The 21,474-nt window shown below is 34.4% G+C and overlaps 1 protein-coding gene across 2 annotated transcripts; it reads left to right on the top strand.

The window, feature by feature from the left end:
• The first annotated feature begins 2,163 nt into the window (after positions 1-2,163).
• HAG1 (histone acetyltransferase of the GNAT family 1) lies at positions 2,164-21,036 on the top strand. 2 transcript variants are annotated; one of them, XM_028225685.2, is made up of 13 exons: positions 2,164-2,976; positions 4,713-4,777; positions 4,971-5,051; positions 7,552-7,623; positions 8,520-8,688; positions 9,743-9,786; positions 12,760-12,859; positions 13,188-13,256; positions 17,315-17,369; positions 17,984-18,102; positions 18,837-18,930; positions 20,404-20,545; positions 20,690-21,036. In XM_028225685.2, the coding sequence occupies exons 1-13, from the start codon at positions 2,413-2,415 to the stop codon at positions 20,754-20,756; spliced, it is 1,641 nt and encodes a 546-aa protein (XP_028081486.1). In that variant the 5' UTR covers positions 2,164-2,412; the 3' UTR covers positions 20,757-21,036. The 2 variants fall into 2 exon arrangements, with proteins under 2 accessions (XP_028081486.1, XP_028081487.1); XM_028225686.2 differs by lacking the exons at positions 9,743-9,786; positions 12,760-12,859; positions 13,188-13,256.
• The last annotated feature ends 438 nt before the right edge of the window (positions 21,037-21,474 follow it).

Below are 21,474 nucleotides of genomic sequence, written 5' to 3'. Positions count from 1 at the left end.
GTATGAATATGATTTGAAATAATTTGATAGAGAAGATGTTATTTAAATAAAATAGTAATTTTTTAATTTTTTTTTAAAATTATGACGAACAAAACCTATGTCTCCATGCCCCAAGGTATAAACATTCAAATCACTCTCATTATCAATAAGGGTTTAGCTTGTTTCAAGTTGAGATCAAGACTGGACCTGTCCAGTTTGGTCCATGGGACCCATTTTTTGGGTTCGTTTTGATAATTCGAACCGTCAACGTGTAGAACTCGTCGAGTACTACATGCTTGTAAAAAATTACGTTGATCGGATATCAATAGTTATGTGATCAAATCAGTTTTGTATAAAAAATGAACGGTAAAACAATTAACGGTTGATAAAAAACTGTTTTGTTCACATAGCTATCGATATCCGATCAACGTGATTTTTTACAGGCATATAGTACTCGACAAGTTTTACACATTGAACAGTTCGGATTATCAAAACGGGACCCGTAGTGAACCCCTACAGACCCAATAACACGATCCAGTTCAATCTTAAACTGAACCAAAGCCACTGCCTATCAATAAATACTATACGTATATCTGTGTCTGACAAGATGGTAAAATTGAAAGTCGTTTGGAACAAGTTAATTTAATAACTTTTTGACTATTTAGTTAAAAAGGTAGGTAAAAAAAACTTGTATGTTTGGGATAATTTTTTAGCTAATTATGAAAAGATGTACAAAAAATAGAGAGAAAAGAGAATCTTTGACTTTTTAATATGAGTTGTTGACTTTTTGGCTAATTTAATAATTTTTTAATTAATTGACTAAAAAAATAAGTCTTCAAACGAGGCCTAAGTGCGTGTGAGTGATTGGTGGCAATCTCAGAGGCACCATGATTTATCTGACCAAGTCAGTTAGCCTTTCAGAAGTGTCTCTAAAAAGAAGAAAAAGGGAATAATGGGAAGATTAATTTTTTTTTCGCTAATTGATCATACGATAATGTTACGTAGCTCAAATTTTGTGGCTAAAAAATGGTTCAAATGGCCAAAACGACGTCGTTTTGAGTACAGAACAACATAAAAATGGCCAAAATGACGTCGTTTTGGCCATTTGAGCCACAAAATTTGAGCTGCAATACATTTTCCTTGATCATAATTTACAATAATTTAAAACATGGTGCTAAATTTATTTTAGAGCCGTGCTAAAGGACTCGAGAAGAGAGTCGCGAATTTGCCTCCAATTGATTTTTTTTTTTTTTAAAAAGGTGATTATGTGTGCCTTAAAATCTAAATCTTAATAATAAAAAAAAAACTAATACAGCTCAATAAATAAAATAAAATTAAAAAAAAACAACACAGACCAACAAATAAAAAAAAAACCACTTAGCCTATGTGATTTAATAAGGTGAGTGAGTTGGGTTGGACTGAGTGATAAAATTGATTGGTCAATTAGACTGTTGGCTAAAAGTTATTAATTTTATATAATTTTGTACGAGTCCCTACTATATTTTTTATTTTAACCAGAAAGATAAAAATAAAATAACAACAGCCCAACAAATAAATAAAAAAACCAAACTAATACAACCCAACAAATAAATAAAAAAATAATAAAAACAACTAAACCAACAGAGTCTCAAAAAAAAAAAAACAAATAAATAAATAAATAAATTCGAGCTACATTCAAGGCCTCAATCTTTTTCCTTTTGATTATTGCATAATTATATAAAAATATCAGATTAATTGTATATATATTTTTAAAATTTTACTGGAACAATTGTGCTATAGGCCTCGAAATTTCGAGGCTAGAATGGCTCGAATCTTCTTTTTTTTTTTTTTGTGTTGATTTGATTTGATTTTTTTTTTTTTTTGAAGGATGATTATGTGTAGGGATGTGGTAAAAAATTAGATATTTTATACCAACCCAACTTGTGTGGTTTGATAAGGTGAGTAAGTTAGGCTAGATTGGTTTAGCGATAAAATTGACTGATCAGTTAGACTGTTTGTTAAAATTTATTAATTTTATATAATTTTATATGCGTCCTTATTATATTTATATTTTAAATTAGAAAAATTCGAATAAAATTGAAATGATTTTAATTTTAATTTCCTCCTAGCTTTTATTATTTAAAATAAAAATATAATATAAATTTGAACAAAATTATATGTAGTTAATAAATTTTAATCAACAGTAAAACTAATCAATTAACTTTTATCACACAATCAATCCAACTCAATTACTCACCTTATCAAATTTCGAGCGTCGAAATTTCGAGGCCTTCATTTGTGAAAGAAATTCATTTTACCCCAACGACCAACCAACAGACGATCTAACCGATCAACAGAAACCGAGAACCAACGAAGAACAATCAAATTCCACTCCAAAACCCTCTTTTCTCTGAAACCCTAATTTTCAAATCCACCACCACCAGCACCACCGCCATGGACACTCACTCCTCTCACTTGACTGCACCAGTTCGTTCCCGGAGCTCCCAATCTCCCTCTCCCTCCCACTCCGCCTCCGCCTCCGCCACTTCCTCCATCCAGAAACGCAAGCTCGCCTCCTCCGACGACCACGCGCCGCCCTTCCCCTCCTCCTTCTCCGACACCCGCGACGGCGCCCTCACCTCCAACGACGACCTCGAGAGCATCAGCGTCCGCGGCGCCGAAGACGACTCCGAGTCCGACGACGATTCCGAGGAGGTCGTCGACGACGATGATGAATACGATGATTCGTCGATGCGGACCTTTACTGCGTCTAGATTGGGGAGCACTGAGGTTCCTGCGAGGAATACGAAGCTTAAAACTGAGAATTCGGTTAAGGTTGAGCCTTCTGAGGTTGGGAAAGACGGTGGAACTGGTGGTTCCGGGGCTACTACTGCACCGGCCAATGCTAGTTCGGTTCAGGGAATTGCGATGAAGGAGGATACAGTGAAGAATATATTTACCGAGAATATACAGACTAGTGGTGCTTATAGTGCAAGGGAAGAGAGTTTAAAGAGAGAGGTATAATTCCAATTTCCAATGTGTTTCTTCTAATTTTTGTTTTCAGTAATTTTGGCTCTGTGATATATTAGATTGAATTGCTGTATTTCCGCACATTTGACAAGCTGTGGTATATAATTGGTTAATTGTATTTGGATCATCGATTTGGGTAGGGATTTGAAAAAGTGAAGGAAAAATGCAATATATTTCATTCATATTTTCCTTGTTTTTATCCACGATTCAAACACGGCCTATATTGAGTTGCTCTTGAGGAGAATTTGGTTTCTGCACAGGAGGGTTAGTTTTGACTTTATTCGTGCATGTAAGAAACTTGAGTTATAAGGATTTGAACTTGTTGGCGGAACGAAGTAATAGGTAACCCTAGTTGTAATTTGGAACTAATTGATTTCTAAACTAAAATTCACTTACATAATTTACCAAGCACAATTTTGTGTATTGAGATGGGAATTTAAATTCAATGCTGTCACCCATTCAGCCCGGCCATGTTCCAGTTGCTTTTAGAATGTGTAACAGCCATTGTGTGGCATTTTGTGAATTGTACAACTTAGAAGCTCTTAAAATGAGAAGTTTTGGTTTTCAATCAACAATGGCACAACCATGTGAATTTGTGACATGTTTATTTTTTGTTTATATTTGTGGCGTACTCATTACTTTTATGGCATCAAATGTGTTTTAGGTTAGTTTTGTATGTTTACACACAACATATGGAATCTGTATTTAACATTCTTATGAACGAGGCATGGCTTTTGACGTTGTCCAGACAATAACTATTGGTTTGTATAAGGATAGTTTTTCACTATTTTTGTTTTGGATAGCAATCTTTATGTAGTTGTTGTGGTACTCTATATAAATTAAAGGTATTTGAGGTCATATGAATACTTCTTGTTTGGAAGACAATGCTTGTTAGAGCCAAGGACTCATTATATGATTTCACTTAACAATTGGGAGATATGAAAAAATGAGTGTAGAACAAATTTGTGTACAATGTGAGAAAAGCAAAGCATGTTAAATCTAATAATTACCATTTACAACTACACTTACAATTACAATTACAATTATTTGGTTACAATTTGATAATTTTATTTATTTGGTCACCGCATGATCCTGTTCTAATAAGGTCTTCATCTCCTATTCTAACAAGGTCTTGATCTCTGATCCGAAATATGAAAAATGGGGGGAAAAGTGGATATATCTAAAACCATTGAAGAAATTTGCAGATAGTTCATGGATCATTAGCAATATTTATTATATTCATTCATGCAAAATTTGTAGAGTATAGAAGTATATGCAATAAGCATGTATGTGTGGTGGTCTCTTGTGTCATAGATAGATCAATTTCCCATTATGAACCTTTTGGTTTCAGGGTCTAAAGATGTCTTTGTTGTGGTAAGGTGCACCCCCTTCTTTTTGGTGCTTCCATCTATAAATTCTCTTGCTTATCATAAAAACAAAATAATCTTTATTACTAAAGGATTCCCAGTGGGTTCCCTGTAACTGGTGAATACATGGATGAGAGATGCTGCGAGGGGCTAGTCCATTAGACTATGATTTGGAAAATTTCTACATCCTTTGGGGTAGCACATATCGGTAAAATCAAAATTTCCTTTTAAATTGTACTGCCAACATCCTTGTGTGAATGTGCATTTGCATGTAGTTTCACGTGTCTTTTATTCATTGTGCACCTTTCCTTCATGGAGTTAGTTGTTAATGATCAGTCATTATTTGTAATTTAACAGGAGGAAGCTGGAAGACTCAAGTTTGTATGTGTTTCAAATGATGGCATTGATGAGCATATGGTTTGGTATTTGTTTCTCTTTCTCAAGTATCCATTTTTTTATCTACTTTATTTTTTTTTTTTGGTTTACTCAGATTAATATACACTGGTTCATTTTTTTTAGCATATGACAAACTGCCAAATATGCTATTAAGTTTTGATCATTCACCAAGATAGCACTGCATTAAGATGGAGTTCATTTTATTTTTCCTCCTCTCAGGTTGATAGGATTGAAGAATATATTTGCCAGACAACTACCTAACATGCCTAAGGAGTACATTGTTCGCCTTGTAATGGACAGGTATGTTTTGTGAAAGCTTTCTTAAAACTTAAAAGTGTTATAGCAGTAAGAAATATTTTTAAACCTAGTGATCAAATAAGTAAGTAGTATTTGTAAAACTATGTTGTTGCTCGAATGGATTGTGGTATGATCAAACTGTTTGATGCCCAAAAAATAATAACTGAATGATTGAATGGAATAGAATTGATGAAGAGTAAAGATATTCATACTTTTCTTCTTTTATCCCCTTTCACTCCCCTTGTGAGAGGCGAAAAGACAAAAAAAAACAGAGGAAAAAAAAGAAAAAAAAGAGTGAGTGGTTTAAACATTTACAAAAAAATACAGGTTTACTTACATGGACTCTTCTACTTACCCCAATGTGCCAGTGTCCACTAGATATGAAATGGGTAAAGGTTTGGGATATATGTTCAACACCCGTACCCAATTTAGACTCTTCTATACTCTAATTTATATGATATTTGAAGAAAAGATACTCACTTTTTCTAGTAAAGAAATAATTATAGCTTATACATTATGTTGCACATGCACGGACACGGACACGGGACACGATATGGACACGACACGGACACGTGAAAACGCAAATTTTCAAAAAATAAGGGACACGATACGCTGGGGACACGTTTAGTATATATAATTTTATTTATTTATTATATGTCTAAAATTAAAAAAAAAATTATTAGTTCCTATACAATTATAATAATAATAAAATAAATAAACATATTTCTTAAATTGTTTTTAATAAAAATGATTTTTTTTTAAAATAAAAATAATTTATTCTATAAAGTTTAGGTCTAATAAAAATAAAGATAAAAGAAAAAAAGAAAAAAAAGGGAGGGGAGAGAGAGAGAGAGATGTAATCAGGAAATAAAAAGGAAGGGAAAGAGACGGGAGGAGAAAAAGAGAGAGAAGTGAAAAGAAGGGAGTGAAATCAGAAAGAGAGAAGAGAAGAGAATAGAAGAAGAAAAGAGAGACAAACCAGAGAAGATGAATCAGAGATGAAGACGAGCAGAGAAGATGAACCAGAGAAGAAGACGAGCAGAGACGATGAGTCAGAGCAGATAAGACAAAGAAGATTCAGGTTAGGGCTTCTTTGATTCATCTCTTTTGAACCGATTAGGGCTTTTTCGTTCAATCAATCTCTCCCTCGATCTGTTTCCCTCTTTCTCTCCAACAGCTTAGGGTTCTTCGATCCGTGTCCAGAAAGTGTCATCGCGTGTCCAACTGAAAAAATTCAAAAAAACAAGAGGACACGTTAGAGAGAGTGTCGGACACGTGTCCACAGCGTGTCCGACGCGTGTCCGACACTCGTACGCCAGCCTTGGGAACGTGTTAGTGCTTCATAGCTTATACAATTAGGTGACATAAATTCCATATTTTTTTATAAATCCTATTTAATTTGAAGTTCATTTCTAAATGATTTATATCTTATCTAAGATTATTATACAATAGGTCACATGATTCCCTACAGAGAATAGATAATGTGAAGATATAAGATTCTCTTGGAAGATAAGGTGTAATCTCAACATCCTATCAGGATAAGACACATGTAATGTAACATGAGTATTTATATAGCACTTTCAGTCAGCTCGGATTAGTTTCTTATTCAAAACTCAACACCAACCGACCAATAACCGTATATTTTGGCGAAACTGTCCATTCTTCACTTGTCGGCTTGGGTCAGTCAGATTCAGTGGGCCATTTAGGTTTTTGAACATGCCGAGCTTAAACAATTGTACTTTGAAAAGGTAGTGTGCTTGGTAAATTTTTTTAGGTTTTCATCTTATTTGTCTTGTTAGCTAAAAAACTAACTCTTTTTAAGCTGGGTTTGAGATTCTTTTTTTTTTGGGAAAGCTGTAATATGTTTAGCAAAATAGTTAAATCGTATTTACTTTGAATGTAAAATGTGAAGAACAGAGCTTTGGGTCTTTTTGCTGCTGCAATATTTTTTTTTCCCCTCATCCTTCTGTCTTTATGGTTACTTAATTTGCACAAAAAGATGCATGCTGCCTAGTTCACTTAATTTATGGAAACACCTTATCTAGGCAATTTCCTGTATAAATATTTAGTAGACTTCCATTAATGACTTCCATGCCATGGTCATGTAAAATGTGTTTCTATGTTCCCAAGTAATAGACCTCTGGATTGCTTTTACGAGGTATCGTGTGTGCACATTTAAAATCAAAATTTATTTTGCATTTAATTTGTTGAGTCTCTGCCCAACTTCTGGGGTTTATACTGCCTCAAAATGGTCATTTTATTTGCTACGTAGTCACATAAATGCAGTTAGTGTTTCAATTCCACAATTTGTAGCATATTAATTCAGGTTTCAAAATGGTCAATGTATACCCTGGATTTGAACTGATTCTTCATATAAGGGCTGGTAGCAGGATTTTGATGCTTTCTACAACTAATATACGCCGTTCCAGGCTCTGTGGTTGTCTGGTGATGTTTTAATTACTAAGAGTATTCTTATATGCTTTTCCCATTGTTTCTGATGCAGGAACCATAAATCTGTAATGGTTATCAGACGTAATCAGGTTGTTGGTGGCATAACATACCGTCCTTATGTGAGGTAATGTGTACGTGTATGTGTGTTAGTCTGTTACTATTACTAGGACTAGGTATTCTACTTGTTTGTGCACTTCCTGCAGCTTCATGCTTGTAATTACTTGTCTTAAATTTTTTGGGTAAAAAAAAGAAGGGGAAATTACCCATCCATGGGAGGTGGGGCAAATATTTACAGAAGGGTGGTAATCTTTGTGGAGTACAACTTTTTCTGTGTTTTTTTACACAGGAAAGAGTTGCATCCCCATGTATTTGTAATTACTTTTGGTCAACTATCCTGATTGTGGTAATCTTTGTGGAGTACAACTTTTGCTGTGTTTTTTTACACAGGAAAGAGTTGCATCCCCATGTATTTGTAATTACTTTTGGTCAACTATCCTGATTGTGCTAATCTTTGTGGAGTACAACTTTTGCTGTGTTTTTTTACACAGGAACGAGTTTCATCCCCATGTATTTGTAATTACTTTTGGTCAACGATCCTGATTTGTAATTGCCCCCCCCCCCCCCCCCCCCCCCCCCCCCCCGCCCCAAAAAAAGAAAAAAGTCTGGTTGTTAGCTTTCTGTACCTGCTGACAGACAGCCTTCCATGGATGTATTTAACTATTTATTACTTAATTGTACTTACTCCTAGCCACTATAAATATGCTAATCATTCAATAAGTGAATTCTTGGTCCCATATCGCATATAGAGGTTGGGACAGAGGTTTGATCTCAATGACGCTAATTCAATTTCAAGCTGTGGTTGATTTGGGAGTCTGATTGTTATGTTGTCTGTTAATCTTTTATGACTAATATAGGAAGAAATGTAAAATATTTGGAATTCCTGTCAATATTCCTTAATTTGTTTTATCCATATAAGATGCCTATTTTGCTTCTCCACTGACAGTCTTTTTATTGCTCTAGCCAAATGTTTGGGGAGATAGCATTTTGTGCAATCACAGCAGATGAACAAGTAAAAGGTTATGGCACGAGACTGATGAATCACTTAAAGCAGCATGCTCGTGACGTTGACAGGCTAACTCATTTTCTGACTTATGCTGACAATAATGCCGTTGGTTATTTCATTAAACAGGTTTGGTCCTTTTCGTTCCCTTTTGGATTGTGGTTTTCATGTATATAGGGATTTCACTTGTTCAGTTCACAATCAATTTGAGAGGCACAAAAAAGTTGTTTTATAAGATTTTGTTTGTATATTCTCATTGTAAATATGGTAAGATTAACCCTGCATGAAATTTGCTCCGTTAAAAAGATGAGAGGGAATGTCTATCTACAAACTACTAGGAAGCCTGCCTTCGAAAATAATTTGTGAATCCAAAGCATCACTGTCAGTTGACTGGGTTGAACTATTAGATTGTCATAACTTTTTAACTATTCCATCCATGTTCAAATTGGACTCAGATCAATTTTTCTTCTCTTTGGTTTACTTATCAAAAAAAAAAAAAACTATTCTCTTGGGTTAAATACTAGTCAGAAGGTTTAGAATGGCTGTGAAGTAGCACCTACTGCACTGTTAAAAGGAGAGGGTTTAAGTAAGGAAGTATATTTCGGCATCTATTGAACTTGTGATTGAGGTGAGAGTGTCTGGTTCAAGTTGATGTTCTGCATGATTGGAGATATCTTGTGGGGATAAAATACTTGTCTTATTGTTCTTCTTGGCGTTTGCTTTGGAATCTAATTTGGATTCATAAGATTCCACTCTTTTTTTGGCCCTTTATGAATCCAACTTTCCTTCCTTCTTGAGAATCCAAATGGGAGTTTGTTGGGTTAAAGTTTTTTTGGCATGAACATCGACTCAGGATGCCTCCCTTTTATTGATGCTTTACTGTTAAAAGGAAGAAGCACGGAGGGAGCAAAGAAGCAAGAAAAAAAAATTCCCCCCTACAATGTGAGTTAGAAGAATAATTCCTTATGTGGTTTTGTCATTTGTGAATAGAAGCATACTGATGTCCTGCATTAATATCCGTGGGCAACAACTAACTGCTAGGAAAGTGGGTCACTCTTCTCAGTTTTAATAGTTATGTATTATTTGTTTGCTAGCCTTATTTGGTCGAGAATTTTTTATGTACACAATCCTGAAAAGAGGATTTCATTTAAATAATGTATCTACTTTGTGTATCAATTTGTAGGGCTTTACGAAAGAGATTCACTTAGAGAAAGAACGGTGGCATGGGTATGTTTTTCACAAAATTAAGGTTGATGTTGAAATTGTTGAGTTTGTTTTTGGGGCCATTTCCCAATATTAGTCATTTTTGTATTGTATTTCCAAAACTAGGCCAACTTCTGACGGAATTCCAAAACTAAGCTAAAGCGCCATTACTATTCGCGCTTTTACTGTTAGGAGGCCAAAAGTTGATGAATAGTGAAATCGCTATTTGAAATCGCGATTTTAATTAAGAAAACGCTGTTCCAAATCGCGCTTTTAACATAAAAAAAATTTCTGAAGAAAACGCTATTTAAAATAGCGCTTTTACTGTGCATATAATAATTTTTTTTTTTTTTTTTTTTTTAAAAAACGCCATTTGAAATGGCGTTTTTCCTGTTGACTCACAACAACCCACACACTCACACAAATATGCACACCCATAACACTCCAACAGTGAAATAATATAATTTATATATATAATAATAATTTATAATAATTAATTATATAATTTTTATAATTTTCGTAAATATAAATCATTTTTAGGTTATGAATGGTTTGATTTATAATACGTATGTAAGGATAAAAATTTTTATAATCAAAAATAATTTTTTCAATTTTTATAATCAAAAATAATTTATAAATTATCAAAAATAATTTATAATACGTATGTATTATTTAAATCTTTACATTTTTTATTTAAAATTTTTTACAGTAAACCGATCTTCACATTTTATAATACGTATGTATTATTCAAAAATAATTTATAAAAATTTATAATTAATACGTATGTAAATAATTTAATACGTATCTTCACATTTACATTTACAATAAACCCATCTTCACATTTACATACGTATGGTTTAAGGGTAAATTTTTTTATAAATGACTTAAATGATAAATCACACCATTCATAACCTAAAATTTTTTACCCTTACATACGTATGGTTTAAATAATTTATAAAAATTATTGCCATACGTATGTAAAAATCGATTATAAAAATTGCAAAAATTGATTATAATTTTTTTTATATATAATAATAATTTATAATAATCAATTATATAATTTTTATAATTTTTAAATTTTTTTAAATTTTTACAATTTTTACAATTTTTTTACCCTTTATTTTATAAATAAAGGGTAAAAAAATGATTTATATTTACGAAAATTATATTTTGCAATTTTAAAAATTATAAATAATCTAAATGTGAAGATGTATTTACTGTAATAATTTTTGAATAATTTTTGCAATTTTTATAATCGATTTTTACATACGTATGACAATAATTTTTATAAATTATTTAAACCATACGTATGTAAGGGTAAAATGTGAAGATCGGTTTACTGTGAAAAATTTTAAATAAAAAATGTAAAGATTCAAATAATACATACGTATTATAAATTATTATAAAATTTTTTATAATACATACGTATTATAAATTGTTTTTGATTATAAAAATTATTTTTGATTATAAAAATTTTTATCCTTACATACGTATTATAAATCAAACCATTCATAACCTAAAAATAATTTATATTTACGAAAATTATAAAAATTATATAATTAATTATTATAAATTATTATTATATATATAAATTATATTATTTCACTGTTGGAGTGTTATGGGTGTGCATATTTGTGTGAGTGTGTGGGTTGTTGTGAGTCAACAGGAAAAACGCCATTTCAAATGGCGTTTTTAAAAAAAAAAAAAAAAAAAAAAAATTATTATATGCACAGTAAAAGCGCTATTTTAAATAGCGTTTTCTTCAGAAATTTTTTTTATGTTAAAAACGCGATTTGGAACAGCGTTTTCTTAATTAAAATCGCGATTTCAAATAGCGATTTCACTATTCATCAACTTTTGGCCTCCTAACAGTAAAAGCGCGAATAGTAATGGCGCTTTAGCTTAGTTTTGGAATTCCGTCAGAAGTTGGCCTAGTTTTGGAAATACAATACAAAAATGACTTATATTGGGAAATGGCCCTTGTTTTTGCATGAAGTAACTTTGGTAAGCCTTAATTAGATGTATTAGGCTTTTGAATAAAACGCAATGCTTTCACTCTTGAAACAAAGTGGAAAATGTTGATGCCCTACGAAGCACGGACACCTCTTCAGCAGCAACGTGTGAGTGTCTGACACGTGTCGGACACGGACATGTGATGGACGTGTGTCAGACACTCTCTCTAGTGCTTCCAGAATTTTTTTATTTTTCCAATCGGACACTTTGCGGACACGCTCACAAACACTTGAGGGACATTGCGAGTGGAGAGAGAGAGAGAGAGAGAGAGAGAGAGAGAGAGAGAGAAGAAGTTGCTCACTTGTAAACCCTAGGCGAAGCTGTCGAAGCTTTTGAAGGTCCCTATTGAAGCAATCGCAGATTCGTAAGTAGCTCTCTCTCTCTCTTCCCTTTGTCTCATCGTCTTCGTTCTTCTCCCTGTTTGGTTGTCTTTTTCTTTTCTTTGTTTTTGTTTCTTTCTCTCTTTTTTTTTTCTTCTCTTTCTTTTTTGTGTAATTATATATTTTCTGAACCCTTTTTATGAGGTCAACTATTGGATAAGAACAAAAATTTGGCAACCCCTCTATTTTTTAATATTCATCTTTGGCCCTAACATGCATAGAGCAAATTAATTTTATTTGAAGAAAAATTAAATTTCTTGAGATTGCTCAGTGTATTTATTAGGTAAAGTGCTGAAATTGATGAATAGTTGTATATATAGTTTAAAATATTTATTAATATTATTTTGTATTTTTTATTACTTCTCAATTTTTAAATTTTTTTTTATGGCATAATAAATAAATAAAATTATATATTTTGAGTGTGTTTCCTATTTTTTGAAAATTTGCGTGTCCGTGCTTCTTAGTTGATGTCTTATTTTTATTTTTTCCTTTTCTTCTAAATTCAAAGCAAGATGACAGCCCTTTGTAGGGGCAATGGAAAAACTGTTTTAAAACTTTTTTTTGGTCCTGACAAAGTCATTTTTTTATTTATTTTGTATTTCAGTTATATCAAAGATTATGATGGAGGGATCCTTATGGAATGCATAATCGATCCCAAGCTTCCATACACTGATTTATCAACTATGGTACGCCGTCAGAGGCAGGTAGGATAAAATAAGCTCAGTCAATTCATCCAGTGATATTCGATAATGAGTTAAATAATAAGTTGAGAGCATATGATGACTTCATATGGATTTGGCGAATGATCATGGGAGAAGCCTCCAAAAAAAAAAAAAAAAAAAAAAAAAAGAAGAAGAAGAAAATTAGCAGGTGACACTTGTATTGCAATGATCTCTATTCAGTGCAAGTGGATTTTGGCTGAAGAAGACAAATTCGTTGTTGTAAATTCTACTTGTGCTTTGTATTTTTTCTTTGCAAATCTCTTTGACACTATGATTTGCAATGAAGTTCTAACTATATTGGCAATGATAGGCAATTGATGAGAAGATAAGGGAGTTATCAAATTGTCACATCGTCTACCCTGGGATTGATTTTCAGAAGGTATTTGTCACCATCATTGACTACTATCTGGAAGCTCTCGTGCCCTTCAATGAATTCATTATTTAGAAAAAAAAATGTGCACTTGGATTATGATTATAAAAAAAAAAAATTCCTGGTAAATGCTTGATTTTATTGAGAGCAAAGACAGAATGGAATTTCATGTTGTGGTAATTATTCATGATTGAAGTTTACCCAGTTTTCCAAACCATGCTGTTAAAATTTACCATCACCTATCACCACCTACTCCTCACCTACTACACTCACCCTCTCCTATATAATGAGCCACCCACCATTTGTAATAGACACAACAAATATATCAATCAATAATATACATCAATTATTTTACATGGTATTAGAGCTATAGGTTAAGCTCTTGGTGCTCTTCGCCTTCTGGCGGGCGGCAACCTTGCCTTAACCGCCCGCCGGACCTCAACCAATTGAAACCTCCTACACATACCTTCACTTTCCTGAACCTTTCCACACTCCTCTCTCTCTCTCTAAACGTCTGTGTGTTGTTCATCTCTCTCAGCTGTTTCAAGCTTCTCAACTTAAAAAAAAAAAAAAAAAAAAAAAAAAAAAACAGAGCTGAAGCGTCCGTTTACCTCGCTCTCTGCCTCATCATGCTTGCTCGTGGCGGCACCGCCTCACATCGCAGCCACTCCACCCCTCCTCCGCCGCCGCAGCCATCGACTTCGTCCGATTCCAAGCCCGTCTACACGTGTAGCGTATGCGACAAGGCCTTCGGCTCCTACCACGCCCTCGGCGGTCACAAGGCCAGTCACCGGAAGCCAGTCGGAGGAACCAACGACCAGATCTCCTACAGCCGCTGTGCCTCAAAGCTGCTGGATCTCTATCTCCATGCACGACACAACTCTCTCTCTCTCTCTCTCTCTCTCTCTCTCTCAGTGGATTCGTCCAGTTCACCTGCGTCGCCACACAGAAATGACGGTGGACCGATGTAGATTTGCAGATGACGATGACGAATCGTTGTAGATCTGGAGATGGCGACAGCAGATCATTGTAGATCGACTTCAATATATATCGACGAAGCCATTTTTTCTGAGGAAATCTAGCATGGATTCGATGCTGGAGACCAACAGCTCTCTCTCTCTCTGACTCTCGGTTACCAGCTATCTCTCTCTCTCAATATTTCTGATTTTTTGGTGAGAACAAACCCACTGTCACTCTCTCTCTCCCTTTACCCCCTTTCTTTTCCTTTCTTTTTCTTTTAATATTTTCCTTCAATAGCCGACACGCACCTGCTGCATAAAGAGACACCTTTTATTTTTTATTTATTTATTTATTTATTTTTTTTCTTCAACCAACCCCACGTTCCCACCACCACCACCACATTGACCTCAAAACACTGATAAATCCAACTCTCTCTCTTCTAGAGGAAGCTGTCTCCCACTCTCTCGGGGTTGGGGTGTTGAAGAACAAAACAACAACAACACAACACAAAAAAAAAAAAAAAAAAAAAAAAAAACGCGGACAGATACACATGCACTCCCGATCACCATGTTTCGTGAGCATGGTGATATCTATATATATATATTTTTTATGTTCGTGAGCATCACCCTTTTTCCTTTCTCTTCTTATTATTATTATTTTTTTTTATATTCCACCTCTCAAAATGTTTTTCATCTCATTCATCCGGCGCACATGGGTCTGAGTCAAAAAAAAAAAAAAAAAAAAAAAAAAAAAAAAAACACACACACACACACAAAACAAAAGACGCAGGAAGATCTGCACACCAAACTCATTTTATTCATGTCGGGGCTCACCCCGATCACCATGTTTCCACATACAAAAAAAAAAAAAAAAAAAAAAAAAAAAAAAAAAAAAAAAACAAAACAAAATACAAACAAACAACCACATTCACAGGTGGGATTTTTCTTCTCTACTCTGCCGCCGGTCTCTTCTTCTTGCCTCCGTCCTGGGCGGCCCTTGACAGTGCTGCCTCCGTGTTTCCCACTCCACTGGGCACGATCACTACTCCCTGCTCCTCCACTGCAGCATATGGCAGCCCTCCAAATCGGAACATAACGGTGGCCTTTCGCTTCAGCTCCTTGTTTTCTGTCTTTAGCACACTTATCTCTGCTCGCGCATCCTTATACATGCGTTGGAGCAGAGCCAGCTGGGAGTTTAACTGTTGCACCTCATTTGTCCTGCTCTGCAGCCGGTGCGACAGGTTTGTGACTGCAGTCATGGTTTCCACACATGACTTCAGAGTACACTGATTGGCCTCAATATCAGTTTGCACCGCCATTTTTTGCTCCACCGATCGCATCGGAAAGTTCAACGGAGCAAAACCAGAGGTGTTTGGTTGAGGTTCACTGGCCACCGCACCAGTTCTCTCTCTTGTTGACTCATTGAGGTCGGGAAAGAGAGTGAGTAGACCACGGGATGAAGAGGCCATATTCTGGGTAGCTGAACGGGAAGAAGAGGCCATGTTTTTTGGGTTGCTGAGTGTTTCCGAGAAGGGTTGGATACAGAGTATTTACAGATTGTTTCAGAATGACAAGTTCAGAGGTTTCAGTCTGGTTTGGTTTCCTCCGCCTCCGCATTGGTTTATATTGACACTGACGACGCGGCCGACATGCCGCTCTGTCGCTCACGTGCCTCGCCGCGTCTCCGGCTCACCTTTTGATGGCTCGACGCTTTCTGTCGGGCACAACTTTTGATGAAGTGGGCGCGCCTTTTGAGGGCGCAACTTTTGATGGCACGCCTTTTTATGGATTGGGCACGCATTTTGATGGCACGTTTTTTTATGGATTTGGCACACCTTTTGAGGGTGCGACTTTTTAAGGGTCCGACAAGACTCTATAAACTGTCCCGACATTGATTCCGGTTAGCTCCTTCATGGGTCCGACAAGACTCTGTAAACTGTCCCTACATTGATTCCGGTTAGCTCCTTTATGGGTCCGACAAGACTCTGTAAACTGTCCCGACATTGATTCCGGTTAGTTTCTACAAGGGTCCAGCAAGACTCCGTAAACTGTCTTCTACAATGGTTCGACATGACCCCATAAACTGTCTTCTACAACGGTCTGACACGACCATACAGTGTCTCTTATCCTCTTTTATTTTTATGTATTTTCTTGTTTTGTTACTCTCTCCAAACTCAAGTTGGTTAGTTTCTATCCTCCTTGAGTTTGCGGGGGGCTGTTAAAATTTACCATCACCTACCACCAATTTACCATCACCTACCACCACCTACTCCTCACCTACTCCTCACCTACTACACTCACCCTCTCCTATATAATGAGCCACCCACCATTTGTAATAGACACAACAAATATATCAATCAATAATATACATCAATTATTTTACACATGCATTGGAATTTTATGGAATACGTTGAAAGGAGATGGCTAGATCATCTCTTATCTGTAAACGTTTCCTGTTGAGACTTCAAACCATCATCAACTGACTGTTTTAAGTCTTACTTGGTGTCGCTAATACGACTGATTAAATGATGAATTTGAATTAGGTTGCTTGTTTTTAGATTGCCATTTTGCAAGGTTGACTGTTGAGTCTTGTGTTTGATGTTAGGCCATAATGGTGGGGAGGAAGGGGACACTTTCAAAGATGTGTTTGTTGGAGAGGTGGTGCAGAGAAATATATTGTATCTGAATTTATATTATAATTCTTGTCCACAAAATTCCAGACTGTTTCAAAGTTTTGAGCCTTAGACAATCAATGATATAAAATCTAGAAGGTCTATTCTCTATTTTTCATCCAGTTACATCTTTTATATCACCAATTCAGATGGTCCCCTGACCTAGAAATATTACTTACAGTGGATCACTGGTGAAATTTGCAAACCCGAGTTCCCTTACAGTATACTACACACTTCATGATTGGTGTTATTTATATATCTATTTATGGAAAATAGTTTCAAGAAGTTGCTGTTATTATTCAGAAATCTGCAACTTGCCTTTTTCAGAGTTGAATGGTGCTCTTACTTATTATAAAAAATGATATGATTAAGTTATCTGTAAATGATGCGTGTATGCTTCAATCCTGTTTCTGATCAAGAACTTTTTTTTATTCAGAAAGAAGCTGGTATTCCTAAAAAAATTGTCAAAGTTGAGGATATTCCTGGCTTGAGTAAGTTCCTCCATGCTTTCACTTGTTGTATATATCATAAAATTTGAATGTATTCTTTTAGGAATTATGTATTCGGAAGTGCATGACTGTTTAACCCTTTATAAACTTGATTGATAAAAAAATTATCATCTTTTGGTAGATGTGATGTATGCTCTTCTCTATTGTTGTTTCGTCAACTCTGCAACCTTTATGAAGACTCCCTTCACTGGGAAGTGAATGAATCTTTATATCATTTATAGCCAAACAGATAAGTAAAGTTTCCTAGCTGAGATGTTATATAGCAGCATGTCTTTCCAGTTTAAGAGATGCACTTTGTGAAATAAAGACGAGCTATCACAATTATTTTGTATATAATATTCTTCTTCTTGGTGAAATAGATATCGTTTTTTAATTATTTATTATTTTTATTGGTCCAAAGCACTGTTCCTGATGTGCGTTATTTCATATTTTAAAGTATGCTGTAAATATTATGAGTCTCTAATTGTCTAGCAATATGTTTATTTTGTTTTTGCAGCAGTATTCACTCCTTTAAAATTGTTATGTTGATGCAAGTGTGTTTATGTACTTCTTGTGCTTTTGGAATACTAAATTGAAGTTGGCGGTGATAATGGTAGGGGAGGCTGGGTGGACTCCTGATCAGTGGGGTCATTCTCGGTTTAAAACAGTAATTGCTTCTGTTGATAGTGCTTCTCATCACAAAAATCTGTCTCTTTTCATGCGCTCACTTCTAAAGGCAAGTTTGAGATTCTTTTATTCCTCCTCTTACCTTGCTTTATATTTTGATAAAAGTGATTTGTATTGCAAAGTCCATCTAAAGTCGACGGGGATTACTCTTGTAGAAATCTTTCGCAATTGACTGTGCTAAATTGTAGTTGCAAATGGAGCAGAAAAGCATGATCATAAATGGTTACTATGGCTGCACTTGTTGAACTTAGTTAAATTGTTAAGTTTGATTCCCATCTTTCAAGGATGCTGCTGTGGTTTCTCCATGTGTACCTGTTTCTGATAGGTACATGTGTTTCAGTGCTTAATCTGAAAGTGTGAGTAACAGAGGTGGCTGCCATGTTAGTCTGTGTGTCTGCCTTTTTTATCATAGCCCAATGTGTTTCACTAGTTTACCTGTAAGCCCCAAACACATGAATGCCAGACCCAACTGCATTTTTTCTTTATTCGTTACTCCTACTTTCAAATTTATAATTTATAATATATTAAAAGAATGAGGTATAACTGATGGGTTCCATAATTCCATTTGTCCAGCTAGAATTCAGTGGGGCACAGATTTTATTGTTATTGATTTTAGTTTAAATGGGAAACTTGTAGGAGCCATCTAATTCTTTGATTTTATATACTCTTCGATTTTTATGTACCATTAATTTATTGGAACACACAAATGCACATTTATTTTTTCCCCTGTTTTCACGTCAATGTGTGATTTCCTGTCCTCATTAGTAGTCTTCATTTAAGCAGGCAATGCATGATCATCCTGATGCTTGGCCATTCAAAGAACCAGTTGATGCACATGATGTGCCTGACTATTATGACATCATTAAAGATCCCATTGGTAAGAATAATGTTTCTCATTCGAACCAGCTATGTTAGTTTTTCCCATTTAATGATGTCTGACTAAGATTTACTGATTTAGTGAGATTATTTTGGAATTGTAGGCTTATGTCATCGAAGTTTCTCTTGTATTTATCCAGTTGTCATTTTTTTTTCTGTTGAACTAGTAGCCAGTTGTCATTTGGGGCATGTATAATTGCATAGTTATTACTGGTTGATTAGCTTTTTAGTTACTGAGATGCCTATCCTGTTAACATGTTTTTGAAAATCATCAATCTTTGCAATACACCTGGGATCATTGTTGTCAAATCGCAAATCAAATAGTGAATTGTTTGCTAAAATAGTGAATCATGAATAATATTGAATCATGATTCGTAAGATTCATTTATTTAATATGATATGTAATTTTATATATTTATATACTAATAAAAATACACTGTTTAAAATAAAGTAAATTAGCAATATAACTAAATTGTATATATGTGTATACATATAAAATCGCGTATATTAGTATAACTAATCAATCTCTTCTATATATCTTAATAGTTAAGTGAAAATGACATCATTTTATGCATTATGTAAACAAAAACAAAAATAGAGGCGCAATGAATTGTAGTGAATCGCACAAGTTGAATTGTACGATTCACTCAGTTTCCAATTCAACAGCACGATTCCAATCCTTTTTATGAAACTCATATCAAATCGTATGAATTGAATCGTGAATTGTATGATTTTAACAACCATTCCTGGGATGACACCAAAAATGTGTAATCAAAGTTTTGAAGTTCAGTTTTATGTGAAAGTTCAGTTGCTCAAGCTGTGGGATTACTTCATAAAATGTTATGCATGTTCAACTACAACATCAATTAGTTAATTGAGAGGGTAAAGAAAAAAATAAAGCAAAAAAGAAAAAAAAGAAAATATCAACAACAGGCTTGTGGAATTTTTAAAACTGTAAGACCAGTTCAACTAAACTGATACCATTTTCCCTCTCTATCTTGATTTGGTCCAAACGTTTTGGAAGTTCATTAAAGTGTGGTTGTGTGGGCCAATGAACTAATTATCTTATTTCAGCCACGGATATTAGATGCAGCTCAACTAGCTGAAAAATTTGTTTATGGCCATCTGCCTTTGACAGTGTAATATGTGACTTTGGTGTAGAAAAATTGTCATAATAACATAAACGAGTCAAACTATAACCATCTAGAATCATCCTCTACATAGTTTGAGCTGGTGGTTGCATAAAATAACTGCTGGTCTCTTAAAGGCCTTTTAGTTCAAAGATTCTCTTAACTGGCGGTTCTTGTGAATTGAGGTCTACTTGAAAGTCACAGAGGTGATAATAGTTGGGCACATTAAGTTTATCTTCACTTATTGTGCTGTTGCATTTGAGATTTATATATATATATATATATTTTAAAGTTTGGCTTGCCCGTTGTGTATTGAAATCGTGATGCTTGGGATATTCATGCAGATTTGAAAAAACTGTCGAAGCGAGTGGAGTCGGAGCAATATTATGTAACTTTTGAGATGTTTGTTGCTGATGTCAAGAGGATGTTTTGTAATGCACGCACTTACAACTCTCCTGAAACGATCTATTATAAATGCACAAACAGGCATGGTGCTCTTCACTCCCCAGATTTTTTTATTTTTACTTTTTTGATTATTTTTTTCACTTTGATACTATTACATAGGTTATTATACTCATCAAGAAGAACATGAAAGATTGTAAGTCTAACTTTAGACCGGTTGTTGCGCAGGCTGGAAACCTATTTCTTTGGCAAAGTTCAATCGGGTGTTCAATCTGGCCTCAAAATCCAGCATTGATAAATTTCAACTTGTAGAAAATAATCATTTTTACTTTGTGTTGCGGACGCTTGGAACATTACATTTTTTCTGTAGTATGCTGATATAATTTTGTTGTATTACTTGGTTGATTCGGCTTAGGATCTCCACCTCCCAAAAGAAAGGGGGGGAAAAAAGAAAGAGGAAATTAGTGTGAACATTGTATGATAATTTGTGTATTGCTTGTTCTTTGCTGTTTGTGTATGGGTTCTCTAGCTATGATATTGGAATCAAAAAAAATAAGTAGGTGATTCAGAATCAATGTTCTAAGGTTTCATTGTTTCTGGCATTTAAATAGGTGTATCATTGACCAAGATGGCATGTAAAGTCACAAGAGTTCTCTCCATATGTCTTATGATGGACTCAAAATTGCTATTTATATTTGAATTTTTGTGAAAAAACAATGGAGTAATAATATATGCATTGCTGAAGTAATATTGTCAAATTATGACATTTTGACCTTGTAAGAGCTTCTCTAAAGGTATAGTAAAAAGCTTATTATTGTCGTTAATTAACTGTTATTATATGTTGTATGGAGTGACTTTTATTTTTTATTTTTAACATAATGTCAAATTAAAATGTTATATGTGAGTTTTACCCTGGGAGATGTAGAGATAAAGGGACTTGTCAAAATTTATATATAGATAAACCTTGAGCTAAATTTAAAATAAGTTTTAAAAAGTAATATTAACATATGGTA

Source organism: Camellia sinensis, chromosome 12 (genome assembly GCF_055761805.1).
Source record: "Camellia sinensis isolate YWXY chromosome 12, ASM5576180v1, whole genome shotgun sequence".
Classification (NCBI taxonomy): domain Eukaryota; kingdom Viridiplantae; phylum Streptophyta; class Magnoliopsida; order Ericales; family Theaceae; genus Camellia; species Camellia sinensis.
This window is presented reverse-complemented; position numbering and strand designations above follow the sequence as displayed.